Genomic DNA, 23,876 nt, shown 5'->3' with positions numbered 1-23,876 from the left:
TTTGCATTCCCGCAGAAAATGGGTACTCTCACAACCTTCTTATTATGAGGGGATTGATTGTTCTCCGTGGTTCTCCGAATACATTTTTTATATCATGAAGATTTCCTTGTAACATTTCTTTGCATTTCCTGATCGTTTTGCTCCTAGTTTGTGTAATCTTTTGAGGGCTGAGCTTCATGAAGTCTGCATTTTGTGTTTTCTTGTTGTGTTGTAAAAACCTGTAAATTCAGATAATAAGCCAGATGAATCCCCGTCATTCCACACAATTTCCTGTATCATTTCTGTAATTACAACCCAAGTTTAACTAAATTTTTCTAATGAAGGTTGCTTCTTACAAAATACTCCCAATGTTTTTCCATGTACAGTGAGTGTTATCCCAAGTGTAAGCTGGTGCACACAGTATGTCTAGCTCATTTTTAGAAGATAAAATTAATGACCTTCAAGCAAGACTCAAAGCTGAAACGGAAAATGAAACTCCAGAGAGAACGAATACTCCTAAGGATTTGGGAATCAGTGCCCTGGCAAGTCCGAGACAGGGCTCGGGTCGAAGGCCCAAGCAACGTAAGTTGATATCAACAATTTTTTCGATCTCATGTCATTGGACGGCACAAACAAAATATTTGATCAGTTATTTTTAGGGTGCAGCAATTTTTAAGTAGATTGTCAATGTTTAGTCAGATATAGGTGTTTCTAAAACCAAAATATCACCCTTTCTAAAGCTGAAACCAAAATGGCCGATGTATTTTTTCATTCTCAATATTGGCAAAAGGAAGTAGCTTGCGTTTAATTTTTTCATTCGCTAGGAACCATCAGCTTCATTCAGCTTGATTTTCGGGCGCTATCAGTAAACTTTTGAAACTAAGTCATACGCTTTCTCACAAGTGTCTCATTGGCTCGCCCTAACCTACGCCAAGAATGTGAACGGCACATACTCCTATGTTGAGATATTCTTCAAACATCTCAAGCTCACCATTAAAGACATCACATGGATGCTAAGCAGTCAGTAGATTTGTTCCGTATGTGAATTACTGAACCGTGCTAGCATCTTTTTTTCAGTTATTTTGAAAAACTCCAGCAATGTCAGAGCTTTACAGGTTGAATAATTATCTTGTAAATCAGTAGGGGTCACAGTTATTAACTAAATGAAGCAAATTTCTTAAATATTTTAGGAATTCCGTCTGTTTCAAATTTGAGTGATCGAAAACCATCAGTGAAACCCAATCTTCATAGTACGCAATGTTTGTTGTGAAATGACTTTGAAGATTGGTTTTATCTCTTGAATGACTGAAGTGGTGAATTGGAATACGAGGTAACATTAAGGTCTGATGATTTGAGGTATTTCATGACTTAATTTCTCAACCCTTTTAATTCGCAGTGGGTGACATGGGGACCCCTACTCGAACACGGAAGCAACTCGTGGACTTACCAGTCAGTGTCACGATGCAACCTCCGCCAACCGATTGTGCAGAGGTGGATAGGAAGATGAAGGAGATCATGAAGATGAATGGTTTGCTTACTATCAATGGAAGAGTAAGTACTTTTAAATTGTTTAATTTCATAAAGCTCTATTCATATGAAATGGTTTAAGATGCTCGACGGTGAAAGTCAGTAATCACATAACTCGTTTGCGGCGTCTGAAAATCTCCGCCTCTACGTCATTTTTTTAAAGGAGAACAAATTTACATTATTTCTTGAAGTTTTTGCAGAATTTTCTTTGCATTGAGAAGAAAAATCATGACAGTTTTAAAGAATTGCCGTTGAGTAGTTTTCCATTTAAAAAATAAAGTATGACAGGAAGTCTGCGACGTCGCAAACCGAGTTATGTGATTGCCGACTTGCACCGTCGTGCTGTTGAAGCCATTAAGTTGTTGTAAATTAATAAATTGTGGAAAGAAACTGAATTATCCAATCAGAGCTGCTCTCATGATTGCCACTTGAGGAGGCTCGGACTCGCCAGAGGTATCAGCAAATATGAAGCAATACCGCAATTTTATACCTTAAGTAAAAATTACTATCATAATCCTGCAAGCATCAACCATAATCATTAATCCTACTGTACCTCCTTTAAAATACTGCATAATCCATCAGTACTTTTTGGTTACAAAATTGGATAACCAAGCCAATTATGTAGTTTTTGTCTTGATGATGAAAGAGACTTCCTGTTTCTTAGTCTTTCATCCTCTTAAAAAAATTCAAAGAAGCAATGCATCCTGACGTTTAAATTAAATGTGGGGACTTTTTTTGCTAAAAATTTAAAGAAAACTCTCTTGAGTCATTTTTACCGTAACTGGAGCCTAACCTGATAACTTTACTCTCCTTGGAGACAGTAGTTTGTAGAAATTACGATATCGAATTTTGGCCGATTCCATCACAAGCACAAATATTCTGAAAAAATATTTGTGGTGGAACCAGCCAAAAGATCCTGTGAGATAGACTTGACGAAACTGCTTGAAGTCAAAAATATTAATTTTCAATTTTCATGTCGAAAGCTTTCTACTGCTTTCAAGCACAAAAAGGCAAAATTTCAAGTCTTAAGCCTTCAAGCACATTAAGTCAAAATTTCATGTCACAATTGTCATTATAGGTAATGTTGTGAGCATACTTATAAAATCAATTATTTTTAGAACTGACAACTCAGCAAACTTTGATTGTTCTTTTCTCAAATTGGCAATTTATTGTTCTCTAACTATTTAAATGTTCTATGCGAGACAATTTTTGAAATAGTTGGATGTTTCTTGGACCAAAAGACAGAACTAACCCCTTCAAGCTGTTGGGTGGTTTTCTTTGTCCCCATCTTTCCTCTTTTTTACAGCGTATTTTCTTGGCGTCCAAATGCTTATTCCTTTTCTTGTAAGAAAAAGACCATAAAATAAGATTATTTAAACTTTACCTATTGTAGAATTTAATGTCTCATCTAGTATTTAACATTACTCATCGTTTAAATTCCTTTGCTGATCAAACCTAATCTTTTTTCATATTCTGCAGATGTACAAAACTGAAGTGAAACATATGGAAAATTTGGGAGATCTTGGAAGTGGGACTTGTGGTCATGTTGTAAAAATGCTTCACAAACCAAGCCAAACTGTGATTGCTGTCAAGGTGAATTTTACATATTTTTTCTTTTCTTCCTTGGCAAAAATTGCACTTTATTTATCTTTGCTGTACTGTCTCATGCTTTTCTGATTGGCTTTCTGATCCTTTGCGCTGTGTCATAAACTCTGCAATGTAACGGGAATTTTACAATAATGACAGAGCAATCTTTCAATGAAATTAGCGTAAAAGTGAACCGTCGATTTTCTACTAACAAGAACCAGTCTTTTTTATCAAAGCCTTTATCCAATTATTGTTTACTTTTCTATTTTTCCAGCAAATGCGGAGGTCTGGGAACTGTGAAGAAAACAAACGTATCATGATGGATCTTGATGTAGTTCTAAAAAGTCATGATTGTCCTTACATAGTTCGTTGCCTTGGATGTCTAATAACAGAGTCTGATGTTTGGATTTGTATGGAACTGATGGCTACTTGTTTTGATAGGCTCTTGAAACGCTTGCGGCGACCGATACCTGAACATATTCTTGGAAAAATAGCTTTTGCGGTAAGATTTGGTTGTAAAATCTAAAATCACGTGCCTATGTTATGGCTTTATTAATGGATTGCCATCCGTGGCTCTATCCAGAAACAAAGAGATTCCCTTCGCAAGCCTCTTGGCAACAGTTGGAAACTTCTATTTTAATTTTCAGGAAAAATATTCATTATTTTCTTCTAAAATAAATGTTTCATCAAATGAAATCTAACAGCGTCCGAATGTTCGTGTAGCATTTTTCTGTAGCAAGATAGTACATGGAGGAATTTGATACAATCAACATTTTATCAGAGACTCAGTAAGTTCCTGGCCTTTCCTTTTATCAAAAAGGTCCTCTTATTTTAAAAACCCCTGTTTACTCAAAAGAAAGCTTTGCTAGGTGTACAATATTTCCTCTGAAAGATTGAACACTGTAATCATTAATTAGGTTTAAGTTCATGTTAGCTGCAAAGCTCTCTTATTATAAAAAGCCTAGCGTAGCTGTGATGTTGCGTATCGAGAATATCAACTTTTTGTGTACTAACGTTTCTTTATGTCCATCAAAAAGTTCTCTGGTTTTATGAATTGCATCATTTAAAATCTCTAATCAGAATTGTTTGACTTTGAATTTGTTCTTTTGTTTTAATTTAGACTGTGAAAGCCCTCAATTACTTAAAGGAATCACATGGTGTCATTCACCGCGATGTAAAACCCTCAAACATTCTACTTGATGAGCGTGGGAATGTGAAATTGTGTGACTTTGGCATTTCCGGGCGATTAGTAGACTCAAAAGCGAAAACAAAAAATGCAGGTTGTGCTGCATACATGGCGGTAAGTGAATTCTGACTTCATTACTTTGACATTTAAAAAGAAGGAAAATAAGGAAGGAAATATATTCAGTTCAGTTTCAAAGAACTGCTCGTTTCAAATTTTTAGAAAGTTTTTAAAAATTTTAAAATACCTACAAGGATAAAGGGAAGGAAACTTTGTCCAAATCAGAGGTGCAAAAAGTGCTCAAGAGCGAGAGCACCAGCAAGCGTATCAGGCGAGAAAATTGTTGGAAAAAAACTTGTTGTTCCTTTTCATTCAAGCAAAAAATTCAACTAACCACTGGAATGAACTTACTTGCAGCATTTCCTAAAAGAAATGAAACAAAAGTCATAAATTAAGTAGATTAAAGACTGCAAAAACTTACAATGACAACAAGAATAGACAAGGTATGAACTAGAAATATGTCACTTCTTTGCTCTAAAAGTGCATGTAAAAAACAATTCACATGAGAAAGTGTCCCGAAATCAACTTCTAAATGAGATATTAACAATTATTTTCAACACTGATCAAATAGAAATTAGATCATGCAAATGGCGGCATTTGTATTTCTGCCCTTTGAGCAATGTTAATTGTAAATACTTATACAGGGTGAGCGAAAAGTCCCCGACCCCCCCTCTAACTTTTGAACGCATGCTTGTATCGAAACGAAATTGTGGGGATGCTCCTAGATCGATAAGAGCTACTTTTTGGCACATCCAAAATTTTTGGGGGGGCGCCCCCCCGCGAGGGGCGCACACTAACTCGAAATTTTCAAATGGTAACCCCCCTCTTGTGATACATCGTTGGAAAGGTAATAAAAAAAGAAACTTTGTGGCGCAAACCGGAGGTCGCTACGACTTTTCGTTCTCGAGTTATTCTTGGTCAAAGTTCAAAATAGGCTAGTTTTCAAAAAATCATAAGTCCGGTTCAGAAAGGTGCAGAAAGGCAAACGAGGCGGCAAAATTTTCGGCAATGCATGTACTTTCAGAAAAAAATCGTCAAAAACTTTATCGTCTGCGCCTAGAGTGATTTTAGCCCCCCCCCCCTCCCGCGATTAAGTGTCTTTCTTGCGGGAGGGGCGGCCAGTTCACTCGAGGCGGAAGTAGGTACCTGTTTGAAGGTAACTCAGCTACCTGACGGAGCCCAGACTGTTTGGGGGGGGGGGGGGGGGGGTTCCAACTTTTGCAAATTTCCTCTAAATCGAGGGGACGGAAAATCGACGGTTTTAAACAAAACTATCATTCTTTCACGGGAAGGAGGGGGTGTGGCGGGGGGGGGGAGTGCCGCCCCCCCAAATAGTCTGGGCTCCGCCAGGTAGCTAAGTTACCTTCAAACAGGTACCTACTTCCGCCTCGAGTGAACTGGCCGCCCCTCCCGCAAGAAAGACACTTAATCGCGGGAGGGGGGGGGGCTAAAATCACTCTAGGCGCAGACGATAAGGTTTTTGACGATTTTTTTCTGAAAGTACATGCATTGCCGAGAATTTTGCCGCCTCGTTTGCCTTTCTGCACCTTTCTGAACCGGACTTATGATTTTTTGAAAACTGGCCTATTTTGAACTTTGACCGAGAATAACTCGAGAACGAAAAGTTGTAGCGACCTCCGGTTTGCGCCAAAAAGTTTCTTTTTTTATTACCTTTCCAACGATGTATCACAAGAGGGGGGTTACCATTTGAAAATTTCGAGTTAGTGTGCGCCCCTCGCGGGGGGGCGCCCCCCCAAAAATTTTGGATGTGCCAAAAAGTAGCTCTTATCGATCTAGGAGCATCCCCAAAATTTCGTTTCGATACAAGCATGCGTTCAAAAGTTAGAGGGGGGGTCGGGGACTTTTCGCTCACCCTGTATCTTGTTTAAGAATTAATTTTCAGCCTTCCCATTGTGTGATTCGTTTTCCTTGCGTAATTTTGAACTGAAAACATGTGACATAGTGCTTGAATTGATACCTTGTCCAAGGGCCTATTACTATCACTACTACTCACAAGCTCTTCAACTTTTCTCTTCCAGCCGGAAAGAATAGAGCCTCCAGACCCTAGGAAACCTGATTACGACATCCGTGCTGATGTGTGGAGTTTAGGTATTACATTAGTAGAATTAGCAACAGGTGTATTCCCTTACAAAGACTGCAAGTGTGATTTTGAAGTACTCAGCCGGGTGCTCAATGATGACCCTCCTTCATTACCTCCAGATCCAGGCCGCTTTTCACCTGAATTCCAACGTTTTGTGTCTAGCTGGTGAGTATGCTATCCCGTTATCCTAGCAGCTTTCTCATGGAGACAAATGAACCACTGGATTGTCAACAGTAGGGGAGAATATGACAAGCCCCAAAATTTTGACGTCACAAAAACATGCTAGTCTGATTTATATTGTAAAGAATTTTAATATTCACTTGAATTTTAGCAAATGCATCCACTAACTAAGATTTCACCAGATTTTTAAGAAAATAATTTGTACCAAAACATTAGTGGTTGTAATAATTTATTCTAAAAGAAGTCTGTGAGCACAGAGGTGAGTTTTAGAGATCTTATCAATGCTAAGGAACAATGCCGCCTATCTGGAAACTGATGATTTCATGAGAGGAAGAAAAAACTTCGCCATTTTCCGTAATTCTGAGGTTAGGTTTGCAATTTTTTGTTACTCATTACAGTGTCATTATAGCGCCTTTGTGCTGAATTGGAAAAAACTAGAAACACCAGCATGCGTATTTTATATTGTAGAATTTGGCAAAGCCGCTATTACATTTTCTCTAAACTTGTTAGTTAGCGCTACTGTTCCTTAGCCATACTCATACATATTCCATAGTGTGTTCACATTTTTTGTGTTTAATTTCATCCCTCTCTATTTATTTTTAATATAGAAGAGTCCCTCTAGAAAAAGTGTTACAATAATACCATGTCAAGCACAGCCTTTATTTTAAACTAACTAATATTTTTTTTATCATGTAGAAAGCTTCTTAAAGTACATTTTTGTTGGTTCTTAAAGATAAATTGCAACATCATTAACAAAAAATATTGTAATCAATGAGGAAAGATTTTACTTGATGAACTTCAATATGATCAGAAGTAATTCTGTTTGTACAAATTATAGATCTATAAATCTTTTTTCCCCCTCTTTTTTCAGTTTAACAAAAAATTTCCGGGAACGACCCAAGTACAATAAACTATTAGAGCATCCTTTCTTAAAACGGTATGAAACAGCACCAGTCGATGTAAGTGATTGGTATGCTCAAGCCATTCGTAGCAGCAACAGCAATAATGCAACCAATTCTAGCAATGCCATTTTGTTGAACAACTGCACCATATCCGCCACAACAGTCAGAAGGTGAGTTGATCTACAGATATAATTGAAATACATTTCAATTAGTTTTTCGCCATGATTGTCCCTCAAATTGCACAGTGAATGTTTTTTCCTAAAAATATGTGTTTTATTGAATATGAATCCATTCAGGTTTATTCTGTTTCTCATTTCAACAGAAATGAACTAACCTCTGTTGATTTGAAATCAAGGAAATAGGAAGGAGAATCGAATTGCAAGCATCAAGCTGCCCTTGGTGAAGCGAGTAACATTAAAACATGGAGCCTGGTAGGGCATTTGACGGGCAGTAACTGGTGGGCTTTGGCCAGCTGTATAGGCTTTTGTTGCAAGCTTGAAATAGCCAGTTCGTAATGAAATAATGTAAATGAAAAAATCTTAACCTGATAATCATTCATCGTTCACTACCTTTTTTTTCATTTTAATCTTTTTCAACCTTATCCAAGGAGAGATAAATAACTTTTTATTCTTTCTAGCTTCAAGATTGCAAAACGAAATGATCAGTTTTATTATTTCTGAATATCATAAAACTAATGTCCAATCTCAATACGTTTCTCTAATTTACTATGAATATTTTCAGATTAGAAACACCGCCTTCTCCTGCGCCGATGAGGCGGCATCCTCCCCCTCCCCCTCCAGTCAGTAATAGTTTCCAGCGAGTGTTTGATAGTGAAAAGTATTCTAGCGAAATTGAAAAGCAGTCAAATTCCCCTCTACGGCCCTCGGAAAACTCAAGTTTTACCAATGGCCTTTCTTCTACAGAATGGGATAACAATAAATTTTCCATGTAAGTTTCATCAAATTTTCATTTTTGCAACCTCTGTTTTTCCAATGTGCTTATACTCTCTTAATTCATTTAAATTGAAGCAATAACTTATTTAGTTTAATATGTAAGTGTGGAGTTTCACGAAAATTTACACCAATGTGCAACCAACACTCTGTCCAATGACGCACCAAAATGATAATTATGTAAGCGGAACTCACCAATTTTTTTATGTGGTTTCACTCCTTTGTGAAGTTAGAAGAGCTCAAAATCTGAGTTATCACGCTGGGCCATTTCAAAGGATCTGAAATTGTAGTCTTCAGAAAGTGATTTGTTTTATTAACAGAAAGAAATGTATGTAGAATTTTGGCAGAATATTCAAGAGTTGCCAAAGTTCCTTCGATAACCTATTTATGTCTTAGGAAAGTTAGAAGTATTTTTCCTTAAAATTTTTAGATATCTTTTATTAGATCACAAACAAAATTGTCCGAAAAATTTGAAGAGAAGTATTCACAATTTTTCCAGCAAATTCGTTTTTTATTGAAGGAAATATGGCAACGTCTGAAGACTCATAAAACTTTTTTGTTTCACACGGCAGAATTGCCTTCAAAAATACAGTTATTCACCAATAAAATAGCATTTAAAAAATTAGTGCCTCTAATTACTTATATTTTCTTTCTCCATTTTTCCAGAAGTACTTATTCGCCAGCTGGAGCCAGGAAGCGATATCCATATGATATCGGCCCAATGACTCACACACATCAATCCCTATACACCCAACATCGAATAACAACCAGTCAACAAAGCTCAATCACAAGTCACAATTCATTATCAAATCAGCAAAGTACCTTGCTAAAGCCTCAACCAGCACAAAACCTCAGTGGTAGCACCAGTCCCTTAGTCCTTCAAAGATTTTATCATCAGCAGCAGCAACAACAACACTCTTTTAGGTAAGTTTCCTGGATTTAAGATGTAGTATCTTCGATGCGGCATTGCTCTGAATGTTTCATTACCCCCATAAAGTATTGCAGTGTCATCCATAACTTTGCCTCGCAAATCGACGGTGAAGCTACCAAATCACATATCTCGTTTTCGGGGTTTTAAAGTCTTATTCGGTCTTAGTCGGGGTTTTAGTCTCTTATGTTTTTTTTGTTTTTTTTTTTTTTTTTTTAAAGAAACCAAATCAACAACATCCCCTGAAGTTTTTACAGAACTTTCCTTGCTCAGAGAAGAAAAATCATGGAAGTTTTCAAGAATTGAAATCGATTGACTTTTCATTTTAAAAATTAGTGTATATCAGGAAGTCTCCAACGTCGCAAACGGAGATCTGCGGTTTCGAAGTTTCATTATAGAAATGCAAGTCTTGAATTTCGATAATTCATGATTGATCGTGCTGCAAGTCTCGGGTGTCTGTTGTTTTTGTTTATGTAAAGCTAGGCTGGTGAATTATGTGTCACATTTGTTCTGCACAACACTGATTCCATCATTGAGTCTTGCGACAAGTTGTAGAGAGGAACTGCATGCTACCGAACAGGAAGATCAAAAGAAGATTAGTGAAAATATGAGTTTTTCACCCTGTTTTTGTCTCAAGCTCATCGAAATTCAGATAATTTCTTCTTGGTCTTTATTCATGGTTCCCAAACTTAGCGTCTCACTTATCCAGCCTCTCTCAAGCTTATTGTAGCCAAGTCTCTCTTAAGATTTTTAAAAAAAATGGAGCCAAACAAGTCTGGTTTCAAAATTTGTCTTAAAATTGGTTCTATGTCATATACTGGTTTGGTTCTGTTAAATGCTAATTTCTTGCTTTTTTTCAAACTAGGTCATCATCAGTCTCTCCTAGCCGGCGATTTGGCCCAGAACCCACGAATTCAATTGAAGAGTCAACACCAAACAATGGAAAGAAAAGATTTGCGTCTTATCTGAAATTCCACTTGGGCGGTGGTAGTAAAGAAGATTCCCGATTGTTCCCTCCCCTCAGGTCATCCAGGCAACCATCACCTGCGCCTTGCCCAACTCCTCCAAGCCCCCCACCTAGATTAAACAGACAGTTTTCTAATCCATTAGACAAAAATCCATCACCTTTATTACTAAGACGAGGTTACTTTGACTCACCCCCTTCACCTGCCCCGGTCCGAAGGTTTGGAGAAGGATCACCATCTCTCTCTAGAAGGTATGTTTCTTTAAAGTTAACAAAACAAATAGTTTTATCATTTAAAAAGTCCATTGAAGAAGGCTTTTTTTTTCTTTCTTTTTTTTTTTTTTTTTTTTTTTAGTAGGGCCTTCTGGGCTTTAGCTGAATATCTTCAACTTAACAATTTTTTGCCCATTGAAGGTCTATATTTCATGGATTGAATTATCACTTGGTCATTTCTACCGAATTTTAGTCCACCAGAAGAACATAATATGTATCTTTCATTCAAAGCATTTCACTTTATAAGAGACAGTCATCTGCTCCAGACTTTTTTATGGGTAAAATCGTACAAAAATCACATAGAGCATTTGAATAATGTCTAAAATTCACACCTTAACACACAATTTAGGTATGGGACACGCATCACAGATCTTAAAATTTTCAGCATCCGAAGGGATTGTTTTTTAGCTGCCAACTATCAGGTTCGCCGAATGATAGATGCAAATAAATGTAACTTATATGAAAAAAATAATACCATAAACTATTAAGCATCATCATGAGAAAACAGACACTTGAAAATGATTGAACTCTTATGCAAAAAACAGTTCGTAAGATGGTCTGTTTATTTAGGTTAGAATTTCCTACGTCCCTTTAAGGAATCCTAGTTGGCAACTGAGCACTAAATAAAAAAACCTGCGGACCTGTTACATTCGAAATTGGATGATAATCATTTTAATTGTGTGTAATTTAGACTTTTCTGATGTCCCCAATGTAATTTACATGCAATTTTACTCGTTAAAAGTTTACTCAATTCTCTGTATCCCTTATGTGTAACTGTCAATGTCAATGGCTAAAGTGCAAAACCACGTATCTTTGTTTGAAATGTTGCAGACTTCCTGCCATTCTTTATTTTTTTTTTTTTTGAAAAACTAGTCAACGTGATTTCTTGAAAACTGCCTTGATTTTTCTTCTCTATCAGCAGAATATTTCATGTAAATTTCAAGCCATAAACCGATCTGCCGTACATAATCAACTTGCTCTGATTTGCATGAAATCTAATAACTAAGCTTTCACAGCTAGATGCTATATTCTTTTATTTTGATGTATGTTTTTTCCAATTTCTCAGATACGTGACCCCAACACCACCCATTCCACCTCCTAGGAGAATATCAGAATGTAACTCAGTGCCAACGAGTCCTCAGTGTCTGCAGGCACGATTCCACTACACTCCTGAACCACAACGTAGAATCATTTGTGACTTCAACAATGTATAATCCCTTTTGTCTACCAGGGTAAGTTGCATGTATTATTTATTTTTACTCACTTTCATCCAAAGACTACTTTCATCACTAAGATCACTTTCATCACTAAGATCACTTTCATCATTTTGGCTTTGAAAGAGTTAAAATGGACATGAATTTGACTCAGGTCGGCTCTTTTTGTCTAGCAATTTATTTTCATTTGGATGTTCATTAGCCACAAAGGCAGTTCAATGAAACTCAAGAGATTTCAGGTCTCCTAAGCTTCCTTTAAATCTGAGCCCATGATCTCTACTTGAACGAAATTGAAGGTGAATTGCTTGTACTTATTCCAGCCTTTTAATGGGTCTGGTGCTCGCAATAGATATACTACTGTGCGAAGGAAAAATGTTGTTGAAAGCTATAAAAGCTGTGAATACTTTCTTTCAATTTTTCAGCCAATTTTGTCAGCAATTCAATCCAAAATATCTTTAAATTTTAAGGAAAAATACGCATACCTTTCCTCTAAAATACATTTTTCATTAGAGAAAATTTTGCAACAATCAATTGTTTTTGCGGCATTTTTTCTGAAGATGGCAAAGCAGATGAGTGAATAGACTTTCTACGAATAAAATTGGGTAAATTGCATGATAGAAACTTCAAAAATGTCTGAAATCCACTTTTGAGTGTGCAATCTGCGTAGTTTTCAAGACTTTTTTTCGGATTTCTCGCGTTTAAAGGCAGGTTTTCTTAGTGACTGGCAATCAAGTTAGGGGGAGAGGGGAGAGATGCAAAAAAACCTACTCTGAATGAACATATAATCTTGCAAACTTTTTTTTGCATGTATTTCAAATCGTTTTTGAGCATTTGTTCCCTTCTCATTTCATTGTGTTATCAAAAAAAATCTTTAATTCAATAGAAATCGCACTTAAGGAAAGTTTGTAGCAGTTCACGAGATTATTTGCTTATTTAAATTAAGTTTTCTCGCGTGCACCGGGGCAAACTTGATTGCCGGTCACTAAAAAACAAACTGCCTGCAGACACGGGAAATATAAAAAAGTGTGTCACACACTATATACACAAATTTTACGCTAAGGAATGGATTTCAGACTTTTTTTGATGTGCCCATCATGATTTTCAAGCAATTTTACAGGGTTTCTTTCTGGTTTAGGTAACCAGTGTTTGAAAATTCTGATATTCAAAAGGCCAAAACATTTTTAGGTCGTAATAGCCTTATTTTAAACAAGATGGAAAAAAATCTTATTTCAGAAATTTTCTCTACCTATGTTTTAAGGGGTTAAAAAAGCATGGATTTACAAGAAAAAAAACTTGAATGTGCCCAATTTTTCTCTGTCGAGAGTTTTTTGACTGTTGGAACAAGAATTTCTGGAAATCTCAATTTGGAAAGGGATACCAGAGAATTTTGAGGTTAACTTGAAAATTAAATTTGCATTTTTGTGTACCTTGATGAAGAGATAGATAGTGCGTACGTATCCTAGTACTTAGTCAGATCACTTTCATAATTCTTTATCTCCATTTTTTTCTTACTTTTCAGGTTGGCGAAGTACAAGATTGAAGAGTGGAGACTTATCATAGTTTTATTTCTTTTTAAATTTTTTTGGTCCATTTTAAATGTTAATTTGAGTCATTCATATGAAATCTATGTTTGTATGATTTTAATAATGGTACTCTGCGTTTTCTACAGGGTGTTTGAACTAATTATTGTATAAATCCGAATTGGATATAGACCTGTAAACAAATAAAAAATTTGACGTAATATTATCATTATATGCATACACATCTTTAGTAAGAGGAGTTCAAGTTATGTGACCACAGCCAGAGGAAAAAGGGTAACCAGAAAAAGGCTGATCATATTCCTGTCTGAAGAAAGTGCTGCCCCTCAGAGCTATGAATAGGAAGCGCTGTCCGTCAGAGCTATGATGGCACAATGTTGGGAAAGCTAGAAATGGAAAGAACTGGGAATGACTCTATTTTAATGATATTTGCAGATCATCGATAGAAAAATCAGAAAGCCTCCTTTTCATGGAGCTTGAACATCCGGAAAGAATTTCATCAGCTTTATGAGTCGTCTAGTTTTTCAATTCCAGTGTTAGGTTAGGTTTTGGAACTGCCTTTGTGCGTACCTCACTTTTCTGCGTAAGAACTCTTTTTTAGATGAAAAGTGTGTGTTTTTAATGTCAAATAGAAAATTCTGTTCATTACCAGACTGAGCCTTAAAATTTTGGCACCTCACAGCTCAAACACCCTGTCCGCCGAGTTTTGAACTCCCTCTAATTCTGCAAATATTGACAAATTTTAAGTCTATTTTTATCGGTGGAATTTATTGTGTAATTCTCAGAAAGCTAGTCGAAATTTAGTTCCCTTAATTTTAATTTTTAACATTTTATGGTAAGTTATGTTGCAAGTCAATATATTAAGACCACAAAATCATTTTATGCTGAAAATCTCTTACAAAATAAAATTAACAAAATGTAGAGGGATAGATCAGCAGACACAGATTTATCCTCTAATCAATGAACAAATATCCTTGTGCGGTTTGGATTGCGATGAAAGTGACAATGTCATCCGTTTTGAAGCAAAATTTTAAACTGAATTGGCACCTGTGCCAATTGAAGGACAATCTGAACAAGACCAATGTAAAACAGAAGAAATGAACAGAGCGGTTGTAAGGATCTAATTTAAGAGCAGAGTGCTGTAAGTAAAATGTCATAATATACTTTTTTAGTACATGCCATATACATACTGCTCATTGCCTCTGAGTGCGATAGTTTTAGTGCTAACTGTCCATGTAAAAAAATTGTACTTTTATGAACTGTGACTATTCCTTGTTAAAGAGGAATTTCGATAGAGAACCAAAGTCATTTTGTTCTTAACTTGGACTTAGAATTCATTTCTAAGTAGAAACCAATTCAAGTCCAATCCGTGAATTTGACTCATTTATTCTGTCGTACAAATAGAAAGAACATGAACTTTGAAAATGTTTAGGATTCAGTATATGTCTGTTTCACATTTTTTGATAGATATCTTAAGTAGACTTGGTGCTTCTGAATCTCTCTCAGAAGATCCACAAGGCGCATGTAAATTGACACACTGAACCAAAAGTGTTGTTGAATGATTTAAGTTATCACACATGACTGTTAATGCATTATCTTTAAGTAAAAAAAGCGTTGGACTGTGAAAATTTACGCAAGTTTCTTTCTTGTTCATGGAAATGTATATTATAATCCAAGCAGTGATGCCAGGCGTACGGATTTATCCGTGCCGCGCGGACATTTCCTATACCGACACGGACCGCGTACGGATAAAAACCTTATGGGAAAAACGCTTCCCTATCTTAAAATATCCGTACGCGTGACGTCACAGAATGACGCTCAGCCAATAGCAGCACGGAGAGCGGTAGAGCGTACGGATCTCGCACACGGAGCACCCGGGAACACTGAATCCAAGGAATAGGCAGTAGTATACAGCCACTGTATAAGATGCACAAAAAAGCAAGACTTTTTGTGTGAATAATTTTTTCCAAAAATTTGAAGGCTCCAATGAAACGAACAAATCTGTCTCCTTATCACAAATGGCAGCCTGAGATCCACATTTTTGAACTTTCACACTATATCTGTAGCTCAGAGCTAAGCATTTTAAGTAACTTCCTCAATAGCTAACATTTCCAGAAAAGTCAACCCATTTGTACTCGTGACATCTTGGAATAGGGATTTACGTCTAAAGAAGGGATATTGACAAGGTCTGTTTAATAACTCTACGATTCTTTGCTCCTGAAGAGTCTATATTTTACAGAATGCAATAATGATTTTGTCATTCTCGGTCTCTTTTCAGGTCTGATGTAAACATGAGTATAAGGGCCAATTTCTGCGAAAGAAGGCGGATTTTTTTTTTTAGGCAGAAAGACCAGTATTAGACCTAAAATGAGACTGGAAAGGGCCAAGTTATGATGCATTTCATGAAATATAGATCCTTAATGAGCAAAAAATCGTAGAATTGATAAAATCCTGGGTGGGCCTGAAAACAGCCCTTATTATTACCTCTCCTTCGCAAGTTTCGTTTTAAGCAATGGGGAATAATCTTCCACTTGCATTACATCAACTGTGTGCTATCGTATCAGTGGGCTTTTGCTGTGAGCTACAGGTACTTCAGAATAAATATCATTAGTATGGCATCCGAGATACAACATTCAAAGTCAATAACTCCAAAGGAAATGTACATCTGAAATCTGATTTATGCCAAACAGACAGTGACAGTTTCTAAAGTGCAGAACATAGTCTTTTTAAAGTTAACAAGACTTGTAGCTTGTAAAAGAATCAATGGAAAATAAACGAAATAATCTCTGTTTCTGTGACATCGTTTTGGTAAAAAAAAAAAAACAAAACAAAACAAAAAAACTAAAATTAAGTGTGCGCTAGTGTTGAAGTATATCTTGTCACCTTCCGGCCTAAATATCTCAAGCGGTTTTTGTGCCTAGACACTAATTATTGCAAAACTTCTCAATTTTGTCGAAAATCCACAGAAAAACTAATGAACAGAATCCCTCGAAAAATCCAACTAATATTTCTTTTGTCATCAAGATTATGCCCTAAAAGTTTCATGAAAGTATGTGCAGAAGTTTTATAGAATAAATTAAAACAATATAGAGGTGTCCGGCAACATAGCATCTAGGCATAAATGGCGTTTCTCATGTTTCGGCCGAAAGTGATAAGTGAATATTTGATGACTTCTTCTGGAAACCTTCATACCATATTAATTCTCTTATATTTTCAAGAATAACTGTATTTGTGATATGTCTGCAAAATTACTGGTCATACCCGTACTATCTTACTTTAGGTATTAAACGTAATTAGATTCTTTCAATTAGGTTCTTTTATGAAAATGTATTGGGGCATGATTTTGTCCTTTTTTTAAATTTGTTTGTTTTTTATAATTTTTTATTTAATTTATTCATTCTTTTAAATTTTTGTCTTGAATAGGAAAAATGTATAAAAAAAATTCAAATGCAATTCTTCGTGTGCAAATAGAAGTACTTCAAGGTGCCATTTGACATTATTTTCAGTTTATTTAACAAATGACCAATAACAATATGTTTTTTTACAAATTAATTGGAATAAAAGTAGGGGCTCTTAATTATCTTTTTAACTGAAGTATTTGTGGTGCCTTCTCAAATCTACAAATGCATGACAACTTTGGATGATTTGTATCCCCCTCTGTTAGTTCCTTTTTCTTTCTGTACAAAGGGACAAACTTTCCAGTTTCTAGTGCAAGTTATTTGTGTTAAGGAATGTTCTTTCATTGTATATACATTGATAGAAAAATTCCGCGACTGGTGAGTTTTATGTTTATCAAAAATTGCTTTCTGAATATACTCTCCCACATTTGATCAAAAAATATCTTCAATGAAAAACCACCCACACAAATATTCAAGTTTTTCACAATACACTGCTTTCCATCCCCTCCTCCTTGTAATTCACTCATAATGCAAACCCAAATCTGTATCATATTATACTTTTGTAGCCCTGCCTTTTTAGACTGTTGATGGACAAATCCTGAAGGCAGAGAAATCGTAAAGTTTCTTATTCATCATGAGAATTTTAGCGTATTATTGAAATTAAGAAATCAGAGCTATAGCACCATCTCTCTGTCCATATTTTTTTCTTTTTCTTTTTTTATTTATTAATTTATTTTTTTTAAACCATGGTCTACCTGAAGAAACTCCAGCCTAGTAATTTCCTTAATTCATTTTATGGTTCTGCATATCTGATTCAGATTTGTAGGATACCAAAAAAGAAATAGTAAAAGATATAATTGGATTTGGGGCTGATAGTTTCCTGCACTATTCGTTGTAGTAGTGTATATTGCAAGCTATCTATTCCCTCAGCCCCATAATAATTTTTATTTAGTAAGAACTCCAAGTGGTCATGACTCTTACATGTTTGTCAAAAAACTTGTATCTCAGAAATTATATCACTTAAAATATTCAAAGTAAGAAAACCCCAAAAATCTGTTTGATTTTTACCCCAAAAATGCATTCTTGCAGCTCTACTACATGTCTTTGCATCATAGTTAAGTTTTAGTTTCCAAAGTAGCAGTTTTTGCTTAATTACTTCAAAACATCAATTTGAACAATTTTTAGAATTCTTCAAAATTTCATGTAATTATGCCTGGTCACCCATCAGTGTTGTAAATTTAATAGACTTACCTGTGAAACTTGAAGAAATGGGTCTTCCAGTGTGTATCCATAGAGATTTTTTACGAGAAGTAGTAGGTTACAAAATCATCACCATTGGCGATTGTATCCTTCAAAAATCCATTTGATTAAATAAAGGGGAAAGAATGCAAGAACAGCCGCTATTTTTAAAATTTCTCTTCATGAAGTGAACATATGTGGAAAGGTGGATGAATGTTTTATCAAATTGGGTGTTCATAACTTCTCTTGCTCAAAGCTTTTTCTTTGTTTTTTTTTTTTTTTTTTTGTTTTTTTTTTTTTTTTTTTTTTTTTAGTAGTGTATAACATTTTAATCCCTGTGGTCCTTTCTTACTTTCAATGAAAGGAATCTTCACCTAAAATAACGTTTTAACAAGATATTATTCTCTGCTTGATGCTGAACTTAAGAACCAATACTTTTAAACGGTCATCACTATTGCCAATATATTATATGTTTTAAAGAAATATCTCATTCTATGTTCCTTTTTCTTCTTATCAACATATGACAGAAAAGTCTCAAGAACAATAATTATGATTAATGAAAATCCAAAAACTGTCATAGAAAATTTTTCTCTTTTTCAAAAATTATTCTGTGCCAAAATCATTAGTAATTAGAAACCACACTCAGAATTCAACCCCTCGATTTAATGCATTCAGATAGCAAAATCTGATCAACTATTGAGACCGCACGAAAACAGATTAAGGTTCGTCACATTATTAATCAAAATAACTCCTTTTTTTTCATTTTTTAATGTGACATCCACTCCTATGCTTTCCTCTTTTTGAAATTTATGAGTGATAAGTCACCTTTTTTTCATTCTAAATTTGTGCCCTGTTTTGTGTTTCTGTTGTGTTCCTGTAATTTTACTATCCAATACGCAAAATTTCATTTCTATCGACTAAGATCAAAGGTTAAAAAGCTGTGGCTAAACTTCGAAACGATGTATCTTGCTTCTGGTTCTTCAAAATATCCGCTCCTGTTTAATTTTCTAGGTGGGAAACGAGCCAATTTTCCTGTGTGAAACTTTCACTGAGTATTTTTCAAATAGAGAAGAAAATTTGAGAATTAGCAAAACAATTTTTTTTTGTTTTTTTTTGTTGTTGGTAACATATATTTTATTAGTTTCTTACAAGATGGAATGGGGCCGGACAGCTGCCTCACCCTAAATTGGAAGGAGTGCATTTGTATAAAGATATGGTAATTAGACAGCTGAAGCTAGTGTCTAATGGATCTTAATGCAAAATAATTATGTCGATTAGTTTTCCAATTATACAAAAAAAAAAATGAAGAGGAATCTGCAATGTCCTAAACTGAGATACATTATTTCCGAATTCATCCATCAGATACCCTTGTTACTTTTGAATTTATTGATGAAAAAAATTGTCCAGTTCTCTTTGTAATATTTTCATTGAGTTCTTAAAGTTTGCACGGCTTCTTCAAATTAACTCCAATTCTCAGTGTACAAAGCTATGTTACTCTCCGTAGTTTTACCACCTACCTAAGCATGTGAAAAAGTGCCTGATTATACTTTGTATTTATTTCTGCGATAATCATATTCAGAAATTATTTTGCTTCAAAATATTTAGTCTGAAAGTTGCCATAATTCACCGATATCAAATATCGGTTTAATTATACTAATCAAGTACATTGAAATTGTGACTTGCAAGTATTCTCAAAGGCCAGAAATAAAATTTGTAAAAGTAACCAAGGAGAGTTCAAATGTGTGTCATTCTGAGGGCTGATGCTGACCTTTCAATCCTTTGACAAATTGAAAGATCCTACATTGTCTAAAAATGAAAATATGTTCTTTACCAAAATTCATTTGTCCGTAAGCTGAAACAAGAAAATTTAAAGACCATGCGAAAGAAAGAGCATTCATATGATTTGATTTCATGGATGATTTCTCTCCTACAACTGACTTCTAATTAAGAGTGTGTCTGAAGTTGAATCAAGTGTCCTATTCAGCTTTATAAGTTATGTAGTACAAGAGGGTGGAAAATATCAGGTTTCAACGACTATTCAGGAGAATGAAAGTAGCCTTACCATGTTTGGATGAGACTGAAGCTATGATTTACTCGCTATTGGTCTCGCAAGTTCATGTATATTTGATTGATTCATTGTCAGTTTAGTGTTTTATTATGTTGAATGTTGCTTGAATATACAAGAGCGTATTTAAGTGCAGGGTGTTTCAAGAAGGGGTTTCTCGGTGATTTCATCCATTTTCAGATCATATCAAATTTGTCCGATGTGTGTACCGATTTCATTCCGATCTTCTTTGAAAACACTTTCTGTGAACCTGTAGGAAATTTTTTCATTTGCACTAAAAAATAAAGTAACAATTTTTAATATAGAAAATTCTTTTTCATTTTTCCCTTAATTTAGAACCCTAAGTTTGTCCTAAAAGTATGAATTTCAAACTTCGGAGCATAATAATTGAATATGCTTACACAAAAGAGGTCCATCTGCAGTCAAATCTCTAGGTTGATAAAATTATTTTCTGTGTTCTTGTGTGATTACCCTTCGTTCTGTAGCGATAAAAAAAGAGTGTCAAATCGGTAGGTTTTTATTCCGACTCTAAGAAGTATCAAGACATGTGTATATTTGTCTATTCATACTCTTTTTTCCAATCCCATTGATAGAAACATATTTTCATGTCTTCTTACTCCGACTTATTGAGAGTTGGAAAGTAAAGTGACCCTCGCCGTATGGCCTCTCTGTATTCCTACTTACCATTGGATGACCTAACTCGAAAAACCTGTGAAGACCAAATAAAATCCTCTGAACTTTAAAGAGCCATGCACAAATTCGCCCGTTTTTGGGCCCTCGAAATTGGGGTCGGTGTGAGGTTTTTTTTCATCTATAGGGTGACCCTTTACACATAATAAAATTTCAGATTGAGTATACGCACCGTTTTTGAGATATGGGGGGGCAAAGTCCCCGATTTTTACTCATATTTGCAGGTATTTTATAGTCGAACTTCGGCTGCTACAAGGTACCGGATGTAGATATTGAAGCGCGGTTTGCGGTGATTTGTCAAGCTATTTCTGGATTATTTTTTCACATCTTTTACAAACCCGCAAATGGTTTTTCGGGGGGGGGGGGGGGGGGGAGCTTTATTCATATTATCATGACCGTTCGTATACGTCTAACTGGCATTAATTGCTTCGTTCTCGACTCCTCTCCACGCCGTAATCATGATGGTATTTTCTGTTAGGAATCTTTCTTCTTCTTTATATTTGACCAATTCTAATGTTGTCTCCCCCTTTCTCCCTTTTTAACCTCCCCCCCCCCAATTCTAAACACTCCCTCTCAAGTGTATATTCCTGTGCGGCAGATATGAAGGTGTTATTTGTGGGGAATTATTTTTCTGTCTTTATGGTTCATAAACTTTGACCCCACCTATTTCCTCCTTCCCCCCTTTACCCCTGTTTCACCCCCCCCCCCCAATTTCCACCGTACCTTACTCGAAGTTGTCTGCTCCCTCCGCAGCAGAAATGAGGATGTTTCCAGCGAAGAATTTTTTACTTTTTTAAACTCAATACAAGGGAGACACCCCCCACCCTTTTTTCTCTTTCCCATCCCCCCTCACTAGTTCATATTTCCTACCTTATTCCCTCTTTCCACTGCCCCCCCCTCTTTTCTCTTTTTTACATGCTTGAATACTTTTTTTTGTGAGAGTATAATAGTTATCGGATAGTGTAATAGTTACCGGAAACATCCTCATTGCTGCTGCAGAGGGAGCAGACAACTTCGAGTAAGGTACGGTGGAAATGGGGGGGGGGTGAAACAGGGGTAAAGGGGGGAAGGAGGAAATAGGTGGGGTCAGAGTTTATGAACCATAAAGACAGAAAAATAATTCCCCACAAATAACACCTTCATATCTGCCGCACAGGAATATACACTTGAGAGGGAGTGTCTAGAATTGGGGGGGGAGGTTAAAAAGGGAGAAAGGGGGAGACAACATTAGAATTGGTCAAATATAAAGAAGAAGAAAGATTCCTAACAGAAAATACCATCATGATTACGGCGTGGAGAGGAGTCGAGAACGAAGCAATTAATGCCAGTAAGACGTATACGAACGGTCATGATAATATGAATAAAGCTCCCCCCCCCCCCCCCCGAAAAACCATTTGCGGGTTTGTAAAAGATGTGAAAAAATAATCCAGAAATAGCTTGACAAATCACCGCAAACCGCGCTTCAATATCTACATCCGGTACCTTGTAGCAGCCGAAGTTCGACTATAAAATACCTGCAAATATGAGTAAAAATCGGGGACTTTGCCCCCCCATATCTCAAAAACGGTGCGTATACTCAATCTGAAATTTTATTATGTGTAAAGGGTCACCCTATAGATGAAAAAATACCTCACACCGACCCCAATTTCGAGGGCCCGAAAACGGGCGAATTTTAGCCCTTTTTGTGCAAGGCTCTTTAAAACTGTAAATTCTTTAAAGTCTGGATTGTACATTTATAGGTGTAAGTAAAGTAGACATTACTTTACGTTATGTCGAATTTGTCTCCGATTTAATACCCCACCCCTTATTCTTACACATCGATATGCTTAGCCCAGACCCTTTCCAATGAATTGCGCAATACTCGGAAATGGACTACATTTTGCGATTAAGAACTACAATTTTTAGCTCAATCTAGAAGCAACGTATGTATCATTACCCGAGTAGCATTTTTCAACGGGAAAATTGCGATTTTTTATCATTTTTAGCGATAAAATCGCTACGGTCATTAACATCGGACCGATTATCCTCGATCCTGTTGCAATTTTATCTCTGTAAAATCGCGTTCGATAAAATCGAAATTTCATCTCAATTTATCACGGTTTTCCATTCGATAATATTGCGATAAATCGCCGTTGATAAAGTTGCGATTTTATTGCAAATTTGTGCGATGAAATCGCGATTTTTTATCCGATAATATTACAATAAATCGCCGTCGATGAAATCGCGATATATTCTCTGATCAAAACGCAACTTATCGCGATCACTGCTAGTTGGGTAGTTTCCCTGTGCACATGTAAGCGTTTTTATAGATGAGCCAAAAATTGCAGTTTCTAATTGCAAACTGTAGTCTCAATGATCTCTGCGCATACTTCCGTTCCAAGGAAAAACGTCGAATGAGCCATCAGGCGTTCCCTGGTAAAAATTAGCGATAGGAGCTGCGTGTCAAAATACCATAGGAATTCTTATAGCAGGCTAAAGAAGGCCATATAAAATCATATAGCTGGCTGTAGAAAGCGGAGCGAATCATTTAGCCGGGCTATACAAAGCGATAAAAAAGTATACAGCCGGGCTATAGTTCCCATCGCCTGGCTGTTGCTTTTTGGCCATCGGCTATAAAAGGCTATAAGAAATTGTGTAGAAATTCGTGTGCTTTGTAAATCCTTGAGTTCGTTCGGAATCACCTTAATATTTACAAAACAAACATTTTATTTTCCTTCAATACATATTTGTTTTCATCAATTAAAGTGAGAATAATCCATTCAGAGTGTGCAAACATTTCAAAATCATGAGTCGAAAACGCTGACTCCGCGGGATTAAATATTACAGTCTGGCACAAAGCGGAGCGGCGACGCACTGGCGCCTACAAACCTAACGGGGATACTTCACGCATTGCGCAATGCGTGAAGTATCCCTGTTAGGTTTGTAGGCGCGTTTCGTGCTGGCTGTCCGCCCGCCGCCGCGCCGCAGTGTACCACGGCGCTTGAAGCAACTATTTCACACACAGTATCATACGAAATTGAAGGCGCTCCAACATCATAGAGAAATAAAAGGAGGTGTTTGCATCTTGAGGATTTGTACCCACCTACGTCATCAATGTA

General features: G+C 36.2%; 1 protein-coding gene across 1 annotated transcript; it reads left to right on the top strand.

Moving 5' to 3' along the window:
• The first annotated feature begins 135 nt into the window (after positions 1 to 135).
• Positions 136 to 20,397, top strand: LOC109034576 (dual specificity mitogen-activated protein kinase kinase 7). Its single transcript, XM_019047846.2, has 12 exons — positions 136 to 561; positions 1,376 to 1,530; positions 2,986 to 3,099; positions 3,368 to 3,595; positions 4,214 to 4,393; positions 6,376 to 6,602; positions 7,489 to 7,689; positions 8,261 to 8,467; positions 9,136 to 9,393; positions 10,263 to 10,613; positions 11,701 to 11,866; positions 13,368 to 20,397. The coding sequence occupies exons 1-11, from the start codon at positions 402 to 404 to the stop codon at positions 11,846 to 11,848; spliced, it is 2,229 nt and encodes a 742-aa protein (XP_018903391.2). The 5' UTR covers positions 136 to 401; the 3' UTR covers positions 11,849 to 11,866; positions 13,368 to 20,397.
• The last annotated feature ends 3,479 nt before the right edge of the window (positions 20,398 to 23,876 follow it).

Source organism: Bemisia tabaci, chromosome 2 (assembly GCF_918797505.1).
Source record: "Bemisia tabaci chromosome 2, PGI_BMITA_v3".
NCBI classification, from domain to species: Eukaryota; Metazoa; Arthropoda; class Insecta; order Hemiptera; family Aleyrodidae; genus Bemisia; species Bemisia tabaci.
Note: the sequence above shows the minus strand (reverse complement) of the source record. Positions and strands in the feature narration are given on the sequence as shown.